Source organism: Conger conger, chromosome 12, assembly GCF_963514075.1.
Source record: "Conger conger chromosome 12, fConCon1.1, whole genome shotgun sequence".
Lineage (NCBI taxonomy): Eukaryota > Metazoa > Chordata > Actinopteri > Anguilliformes > Congridae > Conger > Conger conger.
Genome location: NC_083771.1, coordinates 7,064,594 through 7,084,533, shown reverse-complemented (window position 1 = coordinate 7,084,533; position 19,940 = coordinate 7,064,594). Strand labels below are relative to the sequence as shown.

Here is a 19,940-nt window from a genome sequence, read left to right as displayed (position 1 = left end):
ATACTTAATGAGCCGGTGATTGGTGTGTGTGTGTCCGCGGGCGTGAGAGAGTGTTTCAGGGAGCCACTGACTCATGCATTACCCGCTTCTTTTTTTTTTTTTTTTTTTTACTGGCCAGTACTTTCCTTTCCTTCATGTTCCTGTTTGACAGAGGGAGCATGGAGGGAAGGGGGGGGGGGTCACGTTTGGCTAACACGTGCCTGTTTGGGAGCTGGGGAGAAATGAGTGGCCGGCCTTTCTCTGGGGAGGCACACAGAGAAGAGATGTCTCTAACATCTGCACCATCACCCGCCCCCCCCTCTCACAGGCTCAGACAGTGGGGGATAGGGGTAAGGGTGGGGGTGGGTAGTTTTGGGACAGTACGCCTTATGGAAACCACTTTTACGAGGGGGCAGAGGAAACTTCCAAAAATCTCTCCGACAGGACATCTGGTGAACCGCTAGACGCCCGTGACGGATACCGCAACTCAACCTCCCCGCCGCTCAGCCTCTCCCTCCACCGTCCCCCGCAGTCCGGCTGGAGCATCAGCGGAAAAGTCACGCAGCCACAAAAGCAGTTATAATTAACGCTGGGGTAACAGCCTCAAGTTTATCAGTTGTCAGGCAGTCCTCAGGCTCGGAGGTAAACATGCAAACCCCGTCGTCAGAAGGTCAACTCTCACGCAGTCATCAAACAGAGACTCATACCAAACTGTCACTTCAACACACAGAAAACAATCTCATCGCAGGGCAAAGCACCAATAAACTAGTTACATCAAACTGTCCTACAACACACACAGACTACAGTCATATCAAACTACAACACACGCAGAATACAGTCATATCAAACTACAACACACACAGACTACAGTCATATCAAACTACAACATACACAGACTACAGTCATAACAGAATCTCACCACACAGCAAAGCACAAATAAGCTACAGTCACATCCAGCTGTCCCACAGAGTAATACGGCTGTACTCTCTAAGTCTGTGCAGGAGCCCAAGCACTGATTCTAATTCACTCTTCAGTTTCCCCAGACATGTGTTCTGAATGAGTCTTTGGGTTCATTAAACAGCTGTGTGTGTGTGTGTACATGTGTGTTTGTGTGCTTGTGTTTCTTGTCCTCATATGATCCCTGCCCTCTCATCTGCCTCTCAACTAGAACACAATGGAATCATGGGAAATGTAGTTTAATGACAGGATGGTAATGCTAGGCCTAAGCAAATGCATAAAAGCATCCAGACGTGGTCAAGAGGTTCAACTGTTGTTCAGACCAAATGTCAGAATGGAGAAGAAATCTAAATCTAAATCTAAATGACAGAAACTGCTGATCTCTTGTGGTTTTCATGCACAGCAGTCTCTAGAATGCTGCAAAAAAACTAAAACCTTCAGAGAGCAGCAGTTCTGTGGGCAGAAACGTGTTGGGACAGACTGGTCGAAGCTGACAGGAAGGTGACAGTAGCGCCTTGTTTCCTTTCATTAATCAGCTAGTACATCCTGTCTTCACCACCTCACCGCATAAGTGTAGCCCTTCTGTCCCGGCCCTCACCCTGTTAGCTGAGCTTTGTGTGGGGCGATTGTTCTGAGGAGCCGGTGTGTGGAACAGGGAGGGGGGGGGGGTCTTCTTTCTGCCTTTTTTATTCTGGGGTATGTGCGGAATCCACAGAGGAAATATGAATCTCTCAGCCGGTGAGAATGTTCAACCTTTGACCCTATACAGCAGAATATAGAGACGGCTAGGCATTCTGCTGTCAGCAGGCCCGCCTGAACACGCACACATGGTGCTCGCCTTGCTTTATCCACAACTTTTTTTAGCTGGAGGGAAAAGATGGCCATTCCAAAGTGTTCACCAACCGGCAGCAGCTGCCTCTGAAGCAACCGCACATGGTTTCTGTTCAATCTCTTACACAAACACTGCTCTCTTCACTGGATTCCCATTCCCAAATCAGACAATACTATTGTTTGTATGGCTAAATTGTGTCAAAGCTACAATTAAGCCATTAACTGATGCAGTAATTGTAATGTGTATGGGGTTTTGGATTTTTAATTGTCATGCATTTGGGCTGATGTTAGGAGTGTAATATTTGGAGTGTGTGATGTTTGGTCATTGTGATGTAAGGTGTGTGATGTTTGGTGATTGTGATGTAAGGTGAGTGATGTTTGGTCATTGTGGTGTGAGGTGAGTGATATTTTGCTATTGTGATGTAAGGCTTGTGAGATAAAAATATAATTATGTTCCACATCCCACAAAGTCTGCCAATATTTTTCAGTGCCATGTGTAGACTTTGCACGTGCAGTACAATGTTATGGGGTTTAGCCAGCAGTGAGTCATACCATCATCCCGTAATCATACCAACATACAGACTTTTCTTTTTCCAACCTCACTGTTTATGTCAGCAGAAAACATGCCATTTATTTGATCATCCCTGTAATGATAATTCCAGAGGTCTCCCCCCCCCTCCTCTCTCTCTCTCTCTCTCTCTCTCTCTCTCTCTCTCTCTCTCTCTCATCCTTCAGGCCTTCATTAAAAACAAACAGAAAACAGCTGATGTGAAGGAGGCGAGGTTGAGAGACGCAGGACTCACTCAGGCTCATGAGGCTTTCCCGGCGTAAGACTACATGGGCACGCACCCCATGGCCTGATAACTGCAGCATTTACACACACTTTCAAAAGTTGCTTATTTGTTCAGAAGTGTATTTGCAGTGAGGGTGTGCCGAGACTGGGAAGTCTTTCATGTGCAGCTGAATTAAGCTCTGATTAAATGCTCCATCCTGCCAGCCCTCGAATGGAGAAAAGTCTCACAGACATTCCCTTTCCTTTTCCTGAGCCTGTTCCATTCACCTCGGCAAAAAAAACTAAGCTTTAACTCCAGCTGTGTAAAGACCTACGTGATAAATAACCAGACCTGGGTCAAATAGCTACGTAATTTTTGGGATTCAAATGGTTTTCTAAGCATTACTGAGCTTGTCTGGTGTAATGGAACCTATGAAATACAGTAGAACCGAAAAAAGCGAGAAGAAGTCCAGTTAACGAAACAGGGTATGGAATCGCAAGTAGAACATTAATATAAATGGACAAATGAAATGCAAAATGCAAATGGTTAACAGTATTAATTGAGAAAAAACTTTAAATTATATTTAAAAAATGGAGTGAACTGCTAAAGGGTAGTCTACAAGGAAAGTACCGCAAAATCCAATATCAAACTTTGCAATTGGATGGAAGCCAGAAGCAGTTGAATAATTTGTAATCCAGCAAAGATTGTTGCTATGCCATGCCAACATTACTGTTCCTCAGCAGTAATTTAAACATTCATTAATTCAGTCACTATTTCTAGTCTCACCTTCAATACTAAATATTAGCCTACTTGCATGTGGATAAAGTAGCCTAATTAATCCAATTAAAAATGGTATCTACCGCTCTCAATCCTTTTCGCATCCCAAATAAACGAATAGTTGAGACAGCCATCAGTCATAACATCCTGAAGGAAAGTGAGAAAAGAAAACGCAATTAGAATGACTTTTTCGGGGGGCAACAGTCAGATGACGTAGGCTTCTGTAACTGTAGGATGGAACCTCTCATTACAGAATCATTGGGATCTTTTCGCACATTGCAACAGCTGGAAGATGGGATGTTGCCGGGGCGACATCACACAGTGTGACACGTAACAAAAGTAAAAGAGCCAAAGTCGCACAGTCTACACCTAGCTTAAACTGAACTGAAATAAATATTTAATTTAATAAAATCGGTGTATTTCAACATCACTTCCAGATCAATTGAGCACAGAACAACTTTCCAAAACCAAATGCGTATTTGACCCAGGTCTGGAAATAACCGCAGTTCCAAGCTGAGAATGACATGGCTGGTAGGGCAGTATAATGTGCGGGGTCATTTGTCAGCATCAATCAAGTGGGACTCAACCAATAAAAGGCAATATGGTGCAGCCATAATTATGATTAAGAGGGTCAAAGGGTAAGAAGGTAATAAAAGGGGCCTTTTTGAAGGGGTTAAAAAAACGTCCCCTCAGGACGAAAGCAGTAAATGTGAATGAGGGACGAGTTTCACATAGAGAAGTGAAGAAGGACCCACAGTTGACATTTCTGGGAGGGAGAAGGACAGAGGCAGAACACACTCGAGCACAGGTAGACCTTAACACAGGTACAGCACAGCACAACCGGACACAGGTACAGCACAGAACACCAAAATATGGCGCAATGCACTTTGAAGGCAGGATTAGGTAATAGGAAAGTAACGTGATTACTAGCACGTTAGCTGGCTAGTTTGTAGAAAGCCCACAGAAGCTTGCAGCTGCAAGCTTGGACCAGCACTAATGAGGGGGGAGGTCCACCATCATCTCGCCTCTGAGTTGGCCCCTCCCCCAGGGGCATGGCTAATCCATCATGCTGACACGAGACTGCTTCGCAGAAGGGTCCGGCACACCTGCGTAGGCCGCTATGCGTTTCAAGTTTGGCTGGTACCCTGGCGTTACCTGCAGACAAACCTGGGCGACTGCGACATCTGGGGTGCGTCCCAATAGTCAAAAAATGTATCCTCCTTTCCACCACTCCCCGGGCAAAGAACAGGGCAAACTCCACACAGGAAGGCCCCAGCTGTAGTCAATCCGAGGCCCTTCTCGCTGTGAGGCGACAGTGCTCTGCACTGCACCAGCACTGCACCAGCGTGCCGGCCAGCACTGAGTTTCTTGGCCAGTCACCCCAGTGGTGGGTTTGGCATCCGATGAAGGACGCTCGTGTTGAAAAACATGTCAGTCCCGCAGTGAAATACGGAGGCAGATCTTTGATCTTTGATGCTATGAGGTTGCTGTTGTCTCTACTGTTCCTGGGGCTCTTGTTAAGGTAAAAAATCTAGTAACCTCCCCCCAGTACGTTCATGCTTGCCCGCGAATGGAACTTTCGGCAGGACAATGATCCCAAGCATACCGCAAATTCAACCTGTAACTGACCATGAAATTACTGTTTTGCTAAATGACATGAACCAAAATCAAAATGTTGTGGTTTGAATTGAAGAAGGCAGTCCACAAGAGAAAAAAACATTAAAGACTCTGTATGAAGAAATGATGAAGCTCATGCAAAGTTTTCCCCGATCACATCAAAAGATGAATCTGTATTTCTATCCTGCTAAAGAGAGGGTCCAAAATGTACTGAAAACAGTGCCAATAATTTTGACACATACCTTTCTAGGAAATAAAATTATTACCCGTTTCCCTCTAAGCAACTGTATTAGTGCGTATGACTAGAGTTTACCTACTTTTTTGAGCATACCATATAGCTCATCCCCTCTGTTGTGGGCTTTTTGCTCATCTTTATCATGGGTGCCAATCATTTTGTAATCGGTAGTAAGTGTTTGGGCCATTCCATTGTAACTGATGTCACAAATGCCGGATATTTGTGTGATAAAGTTCTATACAGCAACATATGTATTGTTTTGGCACTGTACTCCAGCACATTGGATTTGAAATGAAACAATATGAGGTTAAACTGCAGACCGTTTTATTTACAAACTGCACCTTAAGTATAACCTGACGTACACAGCCAGGGTACTGCGTCAGGAGCTGTGCCTTTTACCTCGCAGGTCTGCCGGGGTCTAGAGGCCTGAGGGTTTGAGATGAAGTGGAATCTGCAGGAAGCCGATACTCCCGAGATACTTGGGGGTGAGAGGGTGTGTGCTGCAGGATGCGGCCTGCTGCACTGCTTCAGAGAGGGGAGAGGTCAGAGCATCGCCGACCCACGCTGGAACAACTGAGAGAGTGTCTGAGAGGAACCGTAACCAGAAACTAACCCGCACACGAGAGACGAACACACCCACCCATGTGCACACACACGCACACACACACACACACATACACACACACACATGCACACACACATGCACACACACACACACACATACACACACACACACACACAAACACACAAACATGTCACGACGACGTGCTGTATGCCGTATTATCGTAACCCAGCTCCCAGCCCCTGAATTCTGGGGCCTTAAACTCCCACTAACAGACCCATAGAGGATGTCCAGACAGGTCTTCATGTTCTGTTTTACTGTTAGCTTATTTTAAAATATTTCCCCTGCTGAAAAAAAAACACTCAAGCTAGGTGTTGAAACAGCTGGCAGCTGGTTGACTCGTTCAGACCAGCTCGCAGCTTGACATGGTTTGAAACAGCTCAGACAAGCTGCCAGCACTAGCTGGTTGACCAGCTCATTCCCAGCTAGATCAGCTTCATGACCAGCTTGGCCACGCTGGTCGACCAGCTCATACCCAGCTAGACCAGCTTATGACTAACCGATTTTCAAGCTGATCAAGCCGGCATTAACTGGATTTTACAGCAGGGTCACTTTAAATGAATACGAGTTCACGCCCTCCCCAATCCCACCGAAAAAGGAGGAATGTTCTTTCAAGGTGATATTAACCACAAAGTAAACATGGACCATTTCCTTTTTACATACTTTTAAACAAAAACAAGCTGTTTTTTAGTGGGGTTTTGAAAATCAACAGAAATGTCTGAGAAGTGGAGAGAATGTTGAGTCACCGTGATCAGCCCACACTCACACACGCCCTTACACAGTTGGGTGTTACCTGGTCTGTGGAATGCTCCAGCTATTTCGCTAATTAAGAGAAGACAGGCCCAGCTGTTCATTTCCAAAGAGCGTCACTGCGACCAGGGATGTGCAAGGGAGGTCGCTGGTCACAGGGACATTTGGTTTATACTCTGGGCGACTGGAGTGCGTTTACATAGGACAACGACCACAGTCTATGTTGGCCAAAAACAGAACTTTCACGAACGTTCTGCATATAATCTGGCTTTAACACTTAACACTCACACAGCAGCTACACTTTTTACTCCATCCTTACAACGCAGTTACTCCACATCACAACACATTTACTCCTAACAAACAGCTGTTACCCAGCTGAAATACACCATATCCGAAACATGAATGCCGTCACAAATAAACAGGAAGACGGAGGTCTGTGGAAACGCAGCATAGCCGACAACCATGTACAACAAACACATAATATTTACTCAGTGTTCACACAATGCCATCCAAGATATATTCTGTTGAAAAGTCTGATGTGAAAGAGAAACTAATGTTCTGGAATGGTCATCTCACAACAATTTCCTCTCTCCAATAAGAAAACAATTATGTAAACTGTCAAATGAGAAAAATGTTATTTTAAATTGAAACCTATGGCTTCTGTTTTAGCAGAAAGAAAACGCTACACATACAATATACAGGCCCCTTAAGTCCTTGCAGTCAGTAGAGTGTGTGAGCATGTCAAAGCTGTTAAGGGGGAAAATGGTGTACAGGGTTGTAGATTATCTACCCACAGCGCAATCTACAGTACATTAATTAATAAATCTCGTGAGTTTCCAGAAACGTGTCAGTTCAGATCTGGGACCCCCCCAGCCCCTTCCCAAATTTATAGGGGATAACAGACTGGTGGACAAAGTGTTCCCACATGCTGCCCCTACCCCGGCCCCCCTCCCCGACCATGTCTACACACCCGGCAGCACGTTTCCCAGGCAGGGGGTGGGGGTCAGGGGGGGTCAACTGTGGGTTCCAAAAGCAGACTGTCGTCATCTATTCCATACAGGGGGTGTGTGTGACTCACCTCGGGGGGGGAGGGTCTGTTAAACTCGTAATGCACAGTCACGAGTGCCGTGAGTAAAGGGGAAAGCTCAGCTTGGTTTGGTGGGGGCAGTGGCTGGAGACATTTGAGTCCAAGAATGTCTGCCCCCCCCCTCCCCCTCCCCCTCCCCCCCATCTACAATACATCCGGCATCACTGTAAGTAGACAGTAGAGACCTAACGTGCGTTCAAGATGTTAGCTAACGTTTGCCAACATATTCAAACATTTTTCTGTTTGCCACGAATGTTCGCCAACGTTAGCTAACAGTTTGAAAAGGTAGTGCGTGGAGAACAAAAATGGCTGCTGATGGGGAAAATGCTGAGTGATTTACAAAGATTGACAATTATTTGGCTGCTATAATATACCTTACACAGGTAAGCAACGAATCAGCTAGCTGGCATTGTTAGACCTAAGTTAGACCTTCATTTGTATTAAAAAGGCATTGGTGGCTGTACCAAAGTTTGGCTGACCATGTGTCCACTAGGGATATAGGCTATTGGGGGGGTGATGTGTGTATAATGCCTTTGAATCCAGTCATCTATGAATGACACTCGAACAGTCAAATGTGGGGGGTTGTGTGTGGAGGGAGGGTTTCCCCAAATGCCTGGGGCATGAGATGGTCTCAAACACTGAAGACCTGCTGGGAAGATTATTATAATGAACCAGTACAGACCTCAGCCAATGGAAGCACTGAAACACTACAACTCTCAGCCAATGGAAGCAGTGAAACACTACAGCTCTCAGCCAATGGGAGCACTAAACCACGACAGTCCTGAGAGTTAGCAGCGTTCTGCATCCCACAAGGATTCCCATAAAGTACTAGAAATGTACTGCAACCAGAAGACCATTAGGAGCAGATTTAAACCCCAGAACAGAGGGGCATTCTCAGAGCACTTTACTCTCACTGGAAACACCAACTGACAAGCTGCCACCCTAGTATGTATCTCACCCCCAGTGGAGCAGTTACTGCAGCAAACACATGCAGTAGGAACCCTACACAGAGGAGGCTAACACTGCAAAGCCTACACACTGTAGAGAACACACGCTACTGTTTCCGTAACACCAGTCTGCTTAGCAGATCCAACACAAGCCATCAAAACTACAGCTATAAAAGAAGCAATATACATCTATTTTATCTCTCTATTATGAGATCTGTGAGATCATAATAGCAAACCAAATGGGATAAGACAGCACCTGTTGTCTTAAAAAATGTTGTTTTTTTTCATAATAACATACATTTTAAATAGGTTTAGATATTAAGAATACTCCCACACCTATACAAAAGCTCTGAAAATCATTTAATCAACCCAAATAATGTAGCATAGTGGTTAAGGTGCATGACTGGGACCCACAAGGTTGGTGGTTCCATCCCTGGTCTAGCCACAATAAGATCCACTCAGCCGTTGGGCCTTGAGCAAGGCCCTTATCCCCGCATTGCTCCAGGGGAGACAATTCTCCCTGCTTAGTCTAATCAACTGTATGTCGCTCTGGATAAGAGCGTCTGCCAAATGCCTATAGTGTAATGTAATGTAATGCTGTTGCAGACAAAATGAGAAAAAGAGATGTGCTACAGCCATCAATATCCAAAGACCACGTTCAGTACCACGGGTGAGAGATTAAGAGCCAAAGGCTCTGGATTTAACACAAAATCAGTTATTCAGCTTTTATTGTGCCATTTTGCTGCAGTTAGGAGCAGTATGCACGAGGCAGAGGTAATTAGGTTCAGAGGAGGATACGAAGGGGCAGTTAGGGGTAGTATGCGATAGGCTTAGGTTGAGGGCAGACCACGCAAGAGCAGGGAAGGGCATTATGGGATAGGCAGGGGTAATTAGTAGTATAGGCAGGGGCAGTTAGGAGCATTATGGGATAGGCAGTTAGGGGCATTATGGGGTAGGCAGGGGCAGTATGAAACAGGCAAGGGTAATTAGGTTAAGAGAGGAAAAAGCAGGGGTAGTTAGGGGCATTATGGGATAGGCAGGGGGTAATTACCGCCACATTGTTGCTTGCAGAGTTGAGGAAGTTGAACCCTGGGATCCTCTTTTCACTGCAGACCACACCCACGTCTTCCGTGTGCTTGCAGTCGGACACCCCAAATCCGTTATGGGGGCAGAGGGCTAGGGATGACTCATGTCCATTGCAGTGGACATTGTCCATCCAGATCCGGCCTGCCAAATAAAGAACAACCAATCAGAGAACAAGATACTGCTCAGGGTAGTTTCTGCTCTGCAAATCAGAAACCAAGACACTGCTCACTGTGGAATCGGACCCTGGCTGTGTCTCAAAGTGAACACTCGTGTATCTGTGCACTCGACATGTGGGGCGACATGGCTCAGGCAGTAAGAGCAGTCGTCTGGCAGTCGGAGGGTTGCCGGTTCGATCCCCCGCCCGGGCTGTGTCGAAGTGTCCCTGAGCAAGACACCTAACCCCCAAATGCTCCTGACAGGATGGTTGGTGCCTTGCATGGGAGCCAATCGCCGTCGGTGTGTGAGTGTGTGTATGAATGGGTGAATGAGAAGCATCAATTGTACAGCGCTTTGGATAAAGGCGCTATATAAATGCCAACCATTTATGAGCTTAACTCACAAGTGCACCAGTAAGTCAACCACTTAGAAATCAAGAACATAAAAAAATCTGTTAATTTGAGATAACATCATTACTCTTCTGACTGTAATGTGAAATACATCCCACTAGCAGCAGCGATTGACTGAAGTGACAGTGACAGTGAAGTTATAGCTGAAAAACTTATTTCTTATATGCATTTGAGGTGAACATAAATTGGTACGTTTTTATTCATGAATTAAAAAGCGGAAAATGGTTAGCAGTTTGTAATATTTAGGTTAAGATGAGATATTCGTGGCTAACGTTAGTCATCTCCAGTCAGTGAGCATATGTCGTTTTATGACCTCAGATAGCTTACATTCTTTTATAGTTGATTGCATATTTAAAATTCCAATGTCTGCTTTGCTGTGGGCTCTGAAAACGCAATGACTACTGGGAACGGAAAGCATGCTCTGAAGCTGACTTTAATTTACAACCAAATTTGCACTGGTTTAGTCCATGAAATACATCAAGTGAGTCATTTGTCTTTCACTAAAAGTTTCATACAAGTTAATTTGATCCAAACTGAACACAAGGGTTAAGAAAATTATGGAGCAATGTTCTTTCTTTCAAGTAAGACTTGGGACAGGGCTTTGTCACGAAACCCTGTGCAGCCCGACATCTGTGTCATCCACTCGGAAAATTATTTATTGACCATTAACATCAAGATATTTCTGCAGATGTGATGAAATATTGTTTCCCAATAGGAATAGGAATAGGAAGAGCTGAGCCAACACAGTAGGCAGATGAGCCATCTTGTATCTTTTATAAACCTAAGGCACACAACCCCTGAATTAAGATAAAACACACAACTCCTGAATAAAAGTAAAATACACAACCACCGAAGAAAGAGAGAACACAAAACCCTTGAATAAAGTCAAAACGCACAACCACGAATAAAGGCAGAACACACAATCACGGAATAAAGGTAAAACACACAACCCCTGACTAAATGTAAAACACGCAACTCCTGAATAAAGGTAAAACACGCAACTCCTGAATAAATATGAAACACGTGACCACAGAATAAAGATAAAACACACAACCCCTGAAAAGGTAAAACACACAACCCTGAACACTACATACACATCATAGCTCAGTTCGCTAACAGTCATACTACACAGCCACCACACACATTAAAACTTGATTTTGAAGCATTACAGGACATCAAGTGTGCAGGTGTCATTGTTTCCCTGTTTCTACTCTTTACGACTCCTTCTGCTAATATGCTGCTGTGCACACATCTCGCAAGAAAAGTTCCCAGTTAAATTACTGGGAAAGTAGCAAAGGTTTTTTGTAGAGGTCTGCCAGATCTCTTATTTTGTGGCCCAGCTGAGCTATGCACGTTTTTCCTTGAAAAGGCGGGGGCCAGATTGGGGCTCGGTCCTGAGTGCTGGGACACGCGGGTTACATTAGGATCCATTCCCACAGACCGGCTGCACACACTGCTGCACACTGGATTAACCAAACCGGCCGACTCATCAACTCATACAACATTCGCCTTATATTTATAATACTCCTGCCATATTTGCACAAGCCTCCTTAAAGCCAGCTTTTAGACCATGTCTCCATGCCTGGTCTCTCATTACATCTGAATTTCCATTCCGTTTCCCACTGGCCATTTGATGGTGGGCGAATGGCATTCCGTTATGCATTCCGTTATTTGCTGATAGGCCACTTTGCCAGACGGAGAGACGCACAGCAGAACACGTGCGCTTTGCACTTTCTGACCCGGGACCTACCAGAGAGCATAGGGAGAATAACTTACTGCAGGCCCAACTGCTCGATTATTTATCGTGATGTGCGTCACCGGGGGGAAACTGCCTGTTGTAACTAGGATGCTTTGTAACAAGCTTTACGTTTCCCCACTCGGGATTCATGGAAGACATTATTACAGAAGATTTTGTTATTTTTCAGCGTGTAGCATGTGTTCTTATTTTATTGGGTTTCTGTTTAGCTGCTAACAACTGGGATTAATCATAGCTCACTGATTATATTCAATTTAAATCAAACAAAGGTTTGAAATGAAATAAAAAACAATGAAGCAATAAAAACAATTTTTCTTTATATATTTTACATTTTATTTTCTTAGATTTGCTGCCAAACATTGGGCTAAGATGTCCAATAAAATGTCCGATTCCCTCCCTCTGTCAGGTGCAGGGACCGAAGAACCAATCGCAAACTCAGGAATGAAGTGAAACGGCAGGCTTTAATCAAGGTCGAAAGAACAAGGCAATACGGGTAACCAGTGTTCGTGGTCAAGTCCAGGCAATGGGTAACTGACTGGCTGGTTGACTCACTGTGACTGACTGGCTGGTTGACTCGCAGTGACTGACTGGCTGGTTGACTCGCAGTGACTGGCTGGCTGGTTGACTCACAGTGACTGACTGGCTGGTTGACTCACAGTGACTGACTGGCTGGTTGACTCGCTGTGACTGACAGGCTGGTTGACTCGCTGTGACTGACTGGCTGGTTGACTGGCTGTGACTGACTGGCTGGTTGACTGGCTGTGACTGACAGGCTGGCTGACTCGCTGTGACTGTTGACTGCAGCAGTGTCTGGTGGTGAGGCCCTACCTTCTCCTCGGCCGTACTTCGAGGAGGGCGACCAGGCCTTGGCCTCCATGTATCCCAGCTGCCTGCAGACCACGTGGGCGGCGTAGATGGAGAAGTCGTCGTCACAGACCGTGCCCCACTCGCCGCTGTAGTAGAGTTCCACGCGTCCCTCGTTGTGCTTGCGTTTGTTCCCCGCCAAACGCAGCTGAATGACAGGCTTGTCCGCCGGTTCCTCGGCAACCGTCAAGCACAGCACCAACGAACACGCCAGGAAGCTCAGCAGAGAGAAGGGGGCCATCGCTGAACCGACCAATCAAAGCTGACCTAATGGGGGAGCTGAGGGGACAAGAAAGCATAAAGAAATGTCTGAGCAACACGCAATGAGTGTGTAGAGCAGACCTGGGTCAAAAAGGTACAGTGCAGTCAAAGTATTTGAATAGGGATGCAATACCAACATGGATCACCCAATATGTAATACCTTCAAATTAAAGGTGACAGTCTGCACCTCAACCGCATATTCATCGTTTCATTTCAATTCCAATGTGCTGGAGATCCAACAGAACATACATTGTACCACTGTCCAAATACTTACGGACTGCACTGTAATTCTTTTGGATTCAAGTGCTTTTCTAGTAGTGCTTTTGCTTGCCTAGTAGAACTGAGTTAACCAAGACGACCAGAAGGCAGGGCTTGCCCTTTTTGAGAGTATTACATAGGTTCCAATACACCCATGCAAGTGTAGAAAGGTACTTGAATCCAAAACAATGACGTATTGGACCCATGTCTGGTGTAGAGCACTTATAATAGCCCATAGAATCTCAGGAAGGGATGCTGTAGATAGGAGTATGACCAAGCTGTTTCACCAACACTGCTTCGAAAGCAACATACCACAATGCAATCCAACCCAGCTCTATAAACAACAGGACATTGTCAGCCCATCTTGATAAATACATTTCCTCTGCCCGGGGGAAATTGGTTAAGCTTAAGTCTTATCAGAGATCACAATTTTCCCTATTGTGTGGAGCATGTCCGTCACCCAGTGAGTAAGTCCCTGAATCTCCCTGGGCAGCCACACTCATGTTAGGGTGTCATACTGATGAGAGGAATTCTGACTGAGGTTGGAGGTAGGACTACTCTGTGACATTTTAAGTCTCTGATCTCAACCATAGTTACAATGGTGTGTAATTGTTTTTAGAATGAGTATTTTCTCTTTTTAAAATAATTGTCCTTGTGATCTTTTATTATTTACGGTACATGTTTTATTTGTATTAATATTAGTTTTTATCACTTATTCTAATATTATTTTGAATTTTGGATCTTATTTTAAAATTATTTTAAGTATTAAATATACACTTAATTATTGCTCTTTTAAAAGTATGTTGTAATCTCAGCGCCATTGTAAATGAGGGTTCAATCCCACTTTGATAATTAAATAAAGTTTATTTTTGTTTGTTTTGTTTGTTTGATTGATTGAGTGATACTAGCCAGGCACCCCTGTTTCTGCTGCTCTAAGGGCTGTTTGTGCAGCAATGGAAGCTCCAGCAGGATCACTCTCCCCACCAGCATTAAGTAAGACAGTTTACTGACACTCCATACACATTCATTTTTCAGCTTTAAAAAGCCAGAAGAGACACCGGAGCCATAATGAGATGCTTCTGCTGCGGATTTGACCAGTCACACTGTTCCCAGCAAACTAGTGCATGCTTCTTGGCTTGGCTCTCAGTTCAAGATTGACCTTGTTTGTCAGCTTTGAATGCATCGCCCCAGCGGGTTTAATTTCAGTGCCAATAGAGGAGGGGCCTCAGGCATCAGGCCCTAGTCCACTCGCACTGGAGGGAGAAAAGACAGACGTCATGTCCTGTTACGTCACTGCAAATCTCAGTGGACTCCAGTTTAAACAGAAACAGTTTGTTTTTGTTAGGTATACATTTGTCAATTTGTTTGGAATTATACGGTTCTATCTGTGTTTCTAGTAGCTTTGAGATATTAAGCTTCAAAGCTTTCACATACCAACACACTTCGTAGATCAAAATGACAGACAATGTACAATATCAAATAGCCCAATAAATATAATTAATTAATAATATAATTATAAGGTCTTCAATATAAATTTTGTTTAGATTTTTCTCCATGGGAAGTCTGATTGGTCCATCCATAAAAAAGGGAGGGTATAGAAGGAGAGATGGGACAAACTTCACCTCCTATCCCTCATGGCCTCACTGATGACACCTATCGACTGACAACCTATGATGGTACAGCAACGCCAAAGAAAAAGCGACAGTTTTCTAGCCAACTAGGACATAACTAGGCTATATCCGGGTGAAACCAGTGCTATGTTAATAAATGAATGTTAAAGATAACAGTATGCAGAATGGTCAAACTAAGGTTAAAGATAACAGTGCAGAATGGTCAATTTAATGTTAAATATAACTGACTGCAGAATGGTCCCCTGTGTAGAACGCTTAGACCAAATGGTCCAAACGTTGCATGAAGCAAGCAGAAAACAAGAGAGCTCCTAAAAGATTTATTAAAACCGAAATGGTTGCGTGAATGGATTCTTGCTCCTTGCTGCCGTGAATTGAACGGTGAACTGTGGGCACATGGAAATCTGAAACAGTCAGCTGTGAAAACAGAGGGGAAAGGCCTGAGGATAATAAAGCTTCCTGAAACAGACGCTAGTCTGGACTTCACTCTGTTCAGATCACAGACAGGGGTTACCAGCTCTCACAGCAAAATAAAATCTGTCTGTCTCCCAGCTGTGTGTGCCAGCTCTTTTTACTTATCGTTCTCCTTTGTCTGCACTCTTCTCCCCCCTTTCTGCCTCACTATTTCTCTCCCCATCTCTCTGTCTCTCTCTCTCTCTCTCCCCCCGCTCTCTCTTTCTCTCCGCCCTCTGCCTCTCTCTTTCTCTCCCCATCTGTCTCTCTCTGTCTCTCCCCCTCTCTCTCTTTCTCTCCCCATCTCTCTGTCTCTCTCTTTCGCTTCCCCTCTCTCTGCCTCTCTCTTTCCCCATCTCCCTGTCTCTCAATCTCATGCTCACTCTCTCTCTCTCTCTCTCTCTCTCTCTCTCTCTCTCTCTCTCTGTGGGCAACTTCAGACAGAAAGATGGGGCCACAGTTTATAGGAAAGTATATCACAACTTAAGACTGGGGAGCATGTCAGAACACACACACAAACACATATAGAAGCTAAATACCTTTGAGATAAACTCAGAGTGATTATATATCACAAGTTCCGTCAAAAAGAAAGCGTACATTGGAAAGAACAGGGATTGTTTGATGGATGAATTTATGGTGTCAGCTGCAGAAGATTTAGCCAAAATCTCAGTGTGATGTAAGCTTTGACATATGGTGGTGCTTAAATCTTTTCTCTCTTTCTTCCCCCCCTTCCTTCTTTCTTTAAATAAACAGGGCTACTGAGCACTTAACTGTTTCAGTGACAGAATGACACACCCACAGTTATGGCAGATCAAACCAGGGATGTGAAAACACAGCCACACAAACCAAAAATGGGTGGAGCTATCGTAGGCTGAAATCGACTCAAATATATAAACCAATCGCTGCACTTTGTTGTGGCAAGCAAGGTCTCCTGATTGTTCTAACATGTCTACAGCTGATGAAAGCATCATCAAACAACATTTTCGGAAACATCACTTTTCCATTGCAAACCCTCCATCAGACCCATATCAGAACATTATGGGCCAGCTTCGTAGCCTAGTCCTTGTCCTCCGATGTTTTATTTTGAGTGGAGAGTCACCATACAATACTCAATTTAGTCCAGAACTAAGCTCAATCTGTGTTCGTAACCGCATACTAGCATACTACCCGTACAAAACTTCAGGCTGATTTTCTTTGAAGTGTAGTACGAGCAGTATGCCAAGCATGCGTCTGTGAAACAGGCCCTGTATGTCCCAGAATGCAGTTGTGGCTGAATGATGGAGGGTGACTGGGACTTGTTTTTCTCCGCTCCCGCCACACGCTGGCTCTGCACAGCACACGAGGCGGCTCTGTGTTTCTGCCCACACGAGCAATGGCTGCTTATCAGCCCCAGCGGGGCGGCAGGCGGTGCGCAAGTGCTCTCTCCCGCTGAACCCCGTTACCCGTCTCCCCGTTTCACCCGGCCCTCCCGGGGGCCCGGGTGGCTGCGGAGAGGCGCTTGGGCAAAAGACGAGTTCTGTTCAGTCACGCCGAGAGCCTGCCTGCAGCTGAGAGATCGGGGAGGTCTTCGGCTTTTAGTACTGCACTGAGCACGCACCCCTTTCCGAGGGAGGGAGGGAGGGGGGGAACCAGTCTACCGGGAGATGTTTTTCTGTGTTTTCATAACTGGGGGGGGGGGGGGGGGGGGGTGGCTTTTTTTTTTTTTTTTTACCCTCACATCAGGAAAAAAAAGAGGGGCTAAGCCCTGCCCTTGGACTGACTCCAATTCCATAAATCAGAAACATGAGAAAGAGAGAAAAAGAGAAGAAAAAAAAAACCTGAACAAAGAACGTGCACTGAGATGTACAGTGCCTCAACCACTGTTACAATTAAATAACCCAAACAGAAAAAAACCCGCTCTGAATACTTCTGGAGGATCAACAGGGCGGTACGCAATGTGCAATATGGAGAAAGGGGATTAGGGAATGTCTCTGCTCCTGTTGTACCCTGGACACCTCTGGCTTCTTCATCACCCAGAAACATTTGTGGCCTAAATGAAATACACGTGACCATACCCTCAGTCTATGTATACATAGCTTACGATTGCATATTGGGTCTGCCCCATTCATCTCCCTATTTAAACTCACCTCTTTGGCCTAGCATTTTTTAAATGTATAGTGTTGTATTATTTGTCATGCGTGTTCCATAGTTTTCATATGTATACTTCACACGTATATAATATGTACAACACTTTGGTACAATTGATTGTTTTAAATGTGCTTAATGAATAAAATGTATGTTCAAAGACGAATCCGCAGGGTTCTGAACCTGCAGACCAAATATTTCCTCCTTAATATTATGCTGCTGGTGTGGCATAGTTATACATAGTTATATAGTTATATATTATGCTGCTGGTGTGGCACAGTTATAATTAAAAGCACATAATTAAGGATAGAGTGCATTGGTCCATAGACTCCACCAGCAACTGGACCAAGCATAATAATGGTATGCATTTAGGAAATTTCTGGGACCATTAAAGATGATCAACCCTCTGTTATTCACTTAAGTTATTATGAACCCAAGACAACTGCTATTATCCAACAGAATACACTAGTATAATATTGATCAAATGACCATGGCAAGGAACCCTATTTTGTCAGATCAATAAATGAGAATGGAAAAAACATTTTCCCTCATAAAACAGGGTACTATACATAGTAGCATCCGAGATCTCGAAGCGCAGATATCAACGTTCAGACAGTCTCCTAGCAACAGCAACAGCCAACCAAACAGCAATAGCAGGCTGGCAATACTATGCAGCGCGCACTGACTCCACTGGCGTGGCACGCCTGTTCTGTACAACTCGGCGCATAAGATGGTTTACTGTAGAGCTATATTCTGCAGATGTTGTTAAATTAACGTCACAAAAAGGAGCGCGCGCGCGTGTGTGTGTGTGTGTGTGTGTGTGTGTGTGTGCTTGTGTGTGTGTCTGTCTCTGTGTGTGTCTGTGTGCGTGCGCCTGTGCACATACACACGCACAGCGAGACCAATGCCAATTAAGCAAACTACATGAAATTCTCTTCAGGCACTTATATTTAGTCAGGGCTGAATCACATTAGCCTACATCATTTCCTATTTGGCTACATATATTACCATCAATATAATTATTTCAATGTGAAACTAAAACTTTGCATTTGTTAACACACATGCAGCTCTAAAACGTCTCATTTTGCTTTAATCCAGCACTGGTAGTGCAACATCATAAATTGAGAATAAAATGGAAGGCATATTCAAATATGCTGTTAGGCTACTAAAAAAAGAACTTTACATTTTGTGAGTATAGTTCACTTATAGACAAATAACATGAATATACATGTAGCAATTAAACCCGCATCATACACATTTTCAAACCTAACAAATGGTTCCGTGTAAATACCGGTTTACCTACTGAAGATGCTCAACATCGCTTTAGCAAATAGCAGGCTAGTATCTTGCTTTGGCTTACCTTGAAATTTGGTTCCCAAAAGTAAATGCTCTTGGAACGCTCCCGCTAAACTACTGGAGTGGAATAGTGCAATTGTGAAGCTCAGCCCTCTTTCAAACTTTTGCTCTCACTCTCTCCGGACTTTCACCACCTCCCGATTACCACGGGGGTCCAGACCAATCACACGCCGCTGAAAAGATCCCTCACGCCCACGCAGGGTCAGGGAGACCGGCAGGCGGAACCAGCGCTCTGTGATGTTTCGACACCGCTCCAAAAACTATAAGTGCCAACATTTGTAATAAGATGTACATTACGTATTTATATGGGCTACTTTCTGCTATGTTCGCGCATTTGAACTACACGACTTACAGCGACATTTCAGGTATCTATGGGTTTACAAAAAACGTTTTTTCGACGTCCGGATTTTCGATGAACAACTAATTTACTTGACGTGTAGGCCTGTCTTGTCAGAAGGACTATTCGTGGATAAAAAATGTTTTTCTGGTTATATATCGCCACCATGTGCCCATTCAAACATGCACACCACATGCAGTGCAGCAATGTTATCTTATCGGCAAATGGTAAATTCTACCCTTCTGTAGGTTTTCATTTCAACCCTAATTTGACACATCTGACTACTAATTAGAATGAAAATCTACAGTACGGTAGACCTCCGGTAACAGGATTGGTAACCACAGTCGTATACAATTATATTCTTACAGCGTTTAAGTTAACTGAATTGATATTAAGAAAACAACGTAATTAGGTAACGAATTTATGGGGGAAAGACAGAAACAACGATTTTTTTTGCCTAGGACGCCTGATAAAATTGCCAACAGCATTTCTAAAATTAAATAATAGGACAGTAAATTTTACTGTAGCCTACTAAAGAAATTTACAAATGCGATTGCAAGATCTACCAACAATTAGTCCACATATAGGCCACACTAATTTGTATTAGACCAGACTCAAGCTATGTGCACACCCAACATGAAAAAGTTTAATCGCAGCGATTTGGATATCTGGGGAC

General features: G+C 44.4%; 1 protein-coding gene across 1 annotated transcript in view; it reads right to left on the bottom strand.

Annotated features, from left to right (window-relative positions):
- LOC133141894 (lysyl oxidase homolog 2B-like) overlaps window positions 1-19,033 on the bottom strand; it is a 48,737-nt gene extending 29,704 nt beyond the window's left edge. Inside the window, exons 1-3 of the mRNA XM_061262713.1 lie at window positions 18,932-19,033; window positions 12,812-13,126; window positions 9,627-9,802 (exon numbers count right to left, since the gene is read on the bottom strand). Of these exons, the coding sequence (XP_061118697.1) occupies window positions 9,627-9,802; window positions 12,812-13,088 (453 nt within the window). The 5' untranslated portion in view covers window positions 13,089-13,126; window positions 18,932-19,033. The remainder of the gene's footprint in view (window positions 1-9,626; window positions 9,803-12,811; window positions 13,127-18,931) is intronic.
- Window positions 19,034-19,940: the final 907 nt, after the last annotated feature.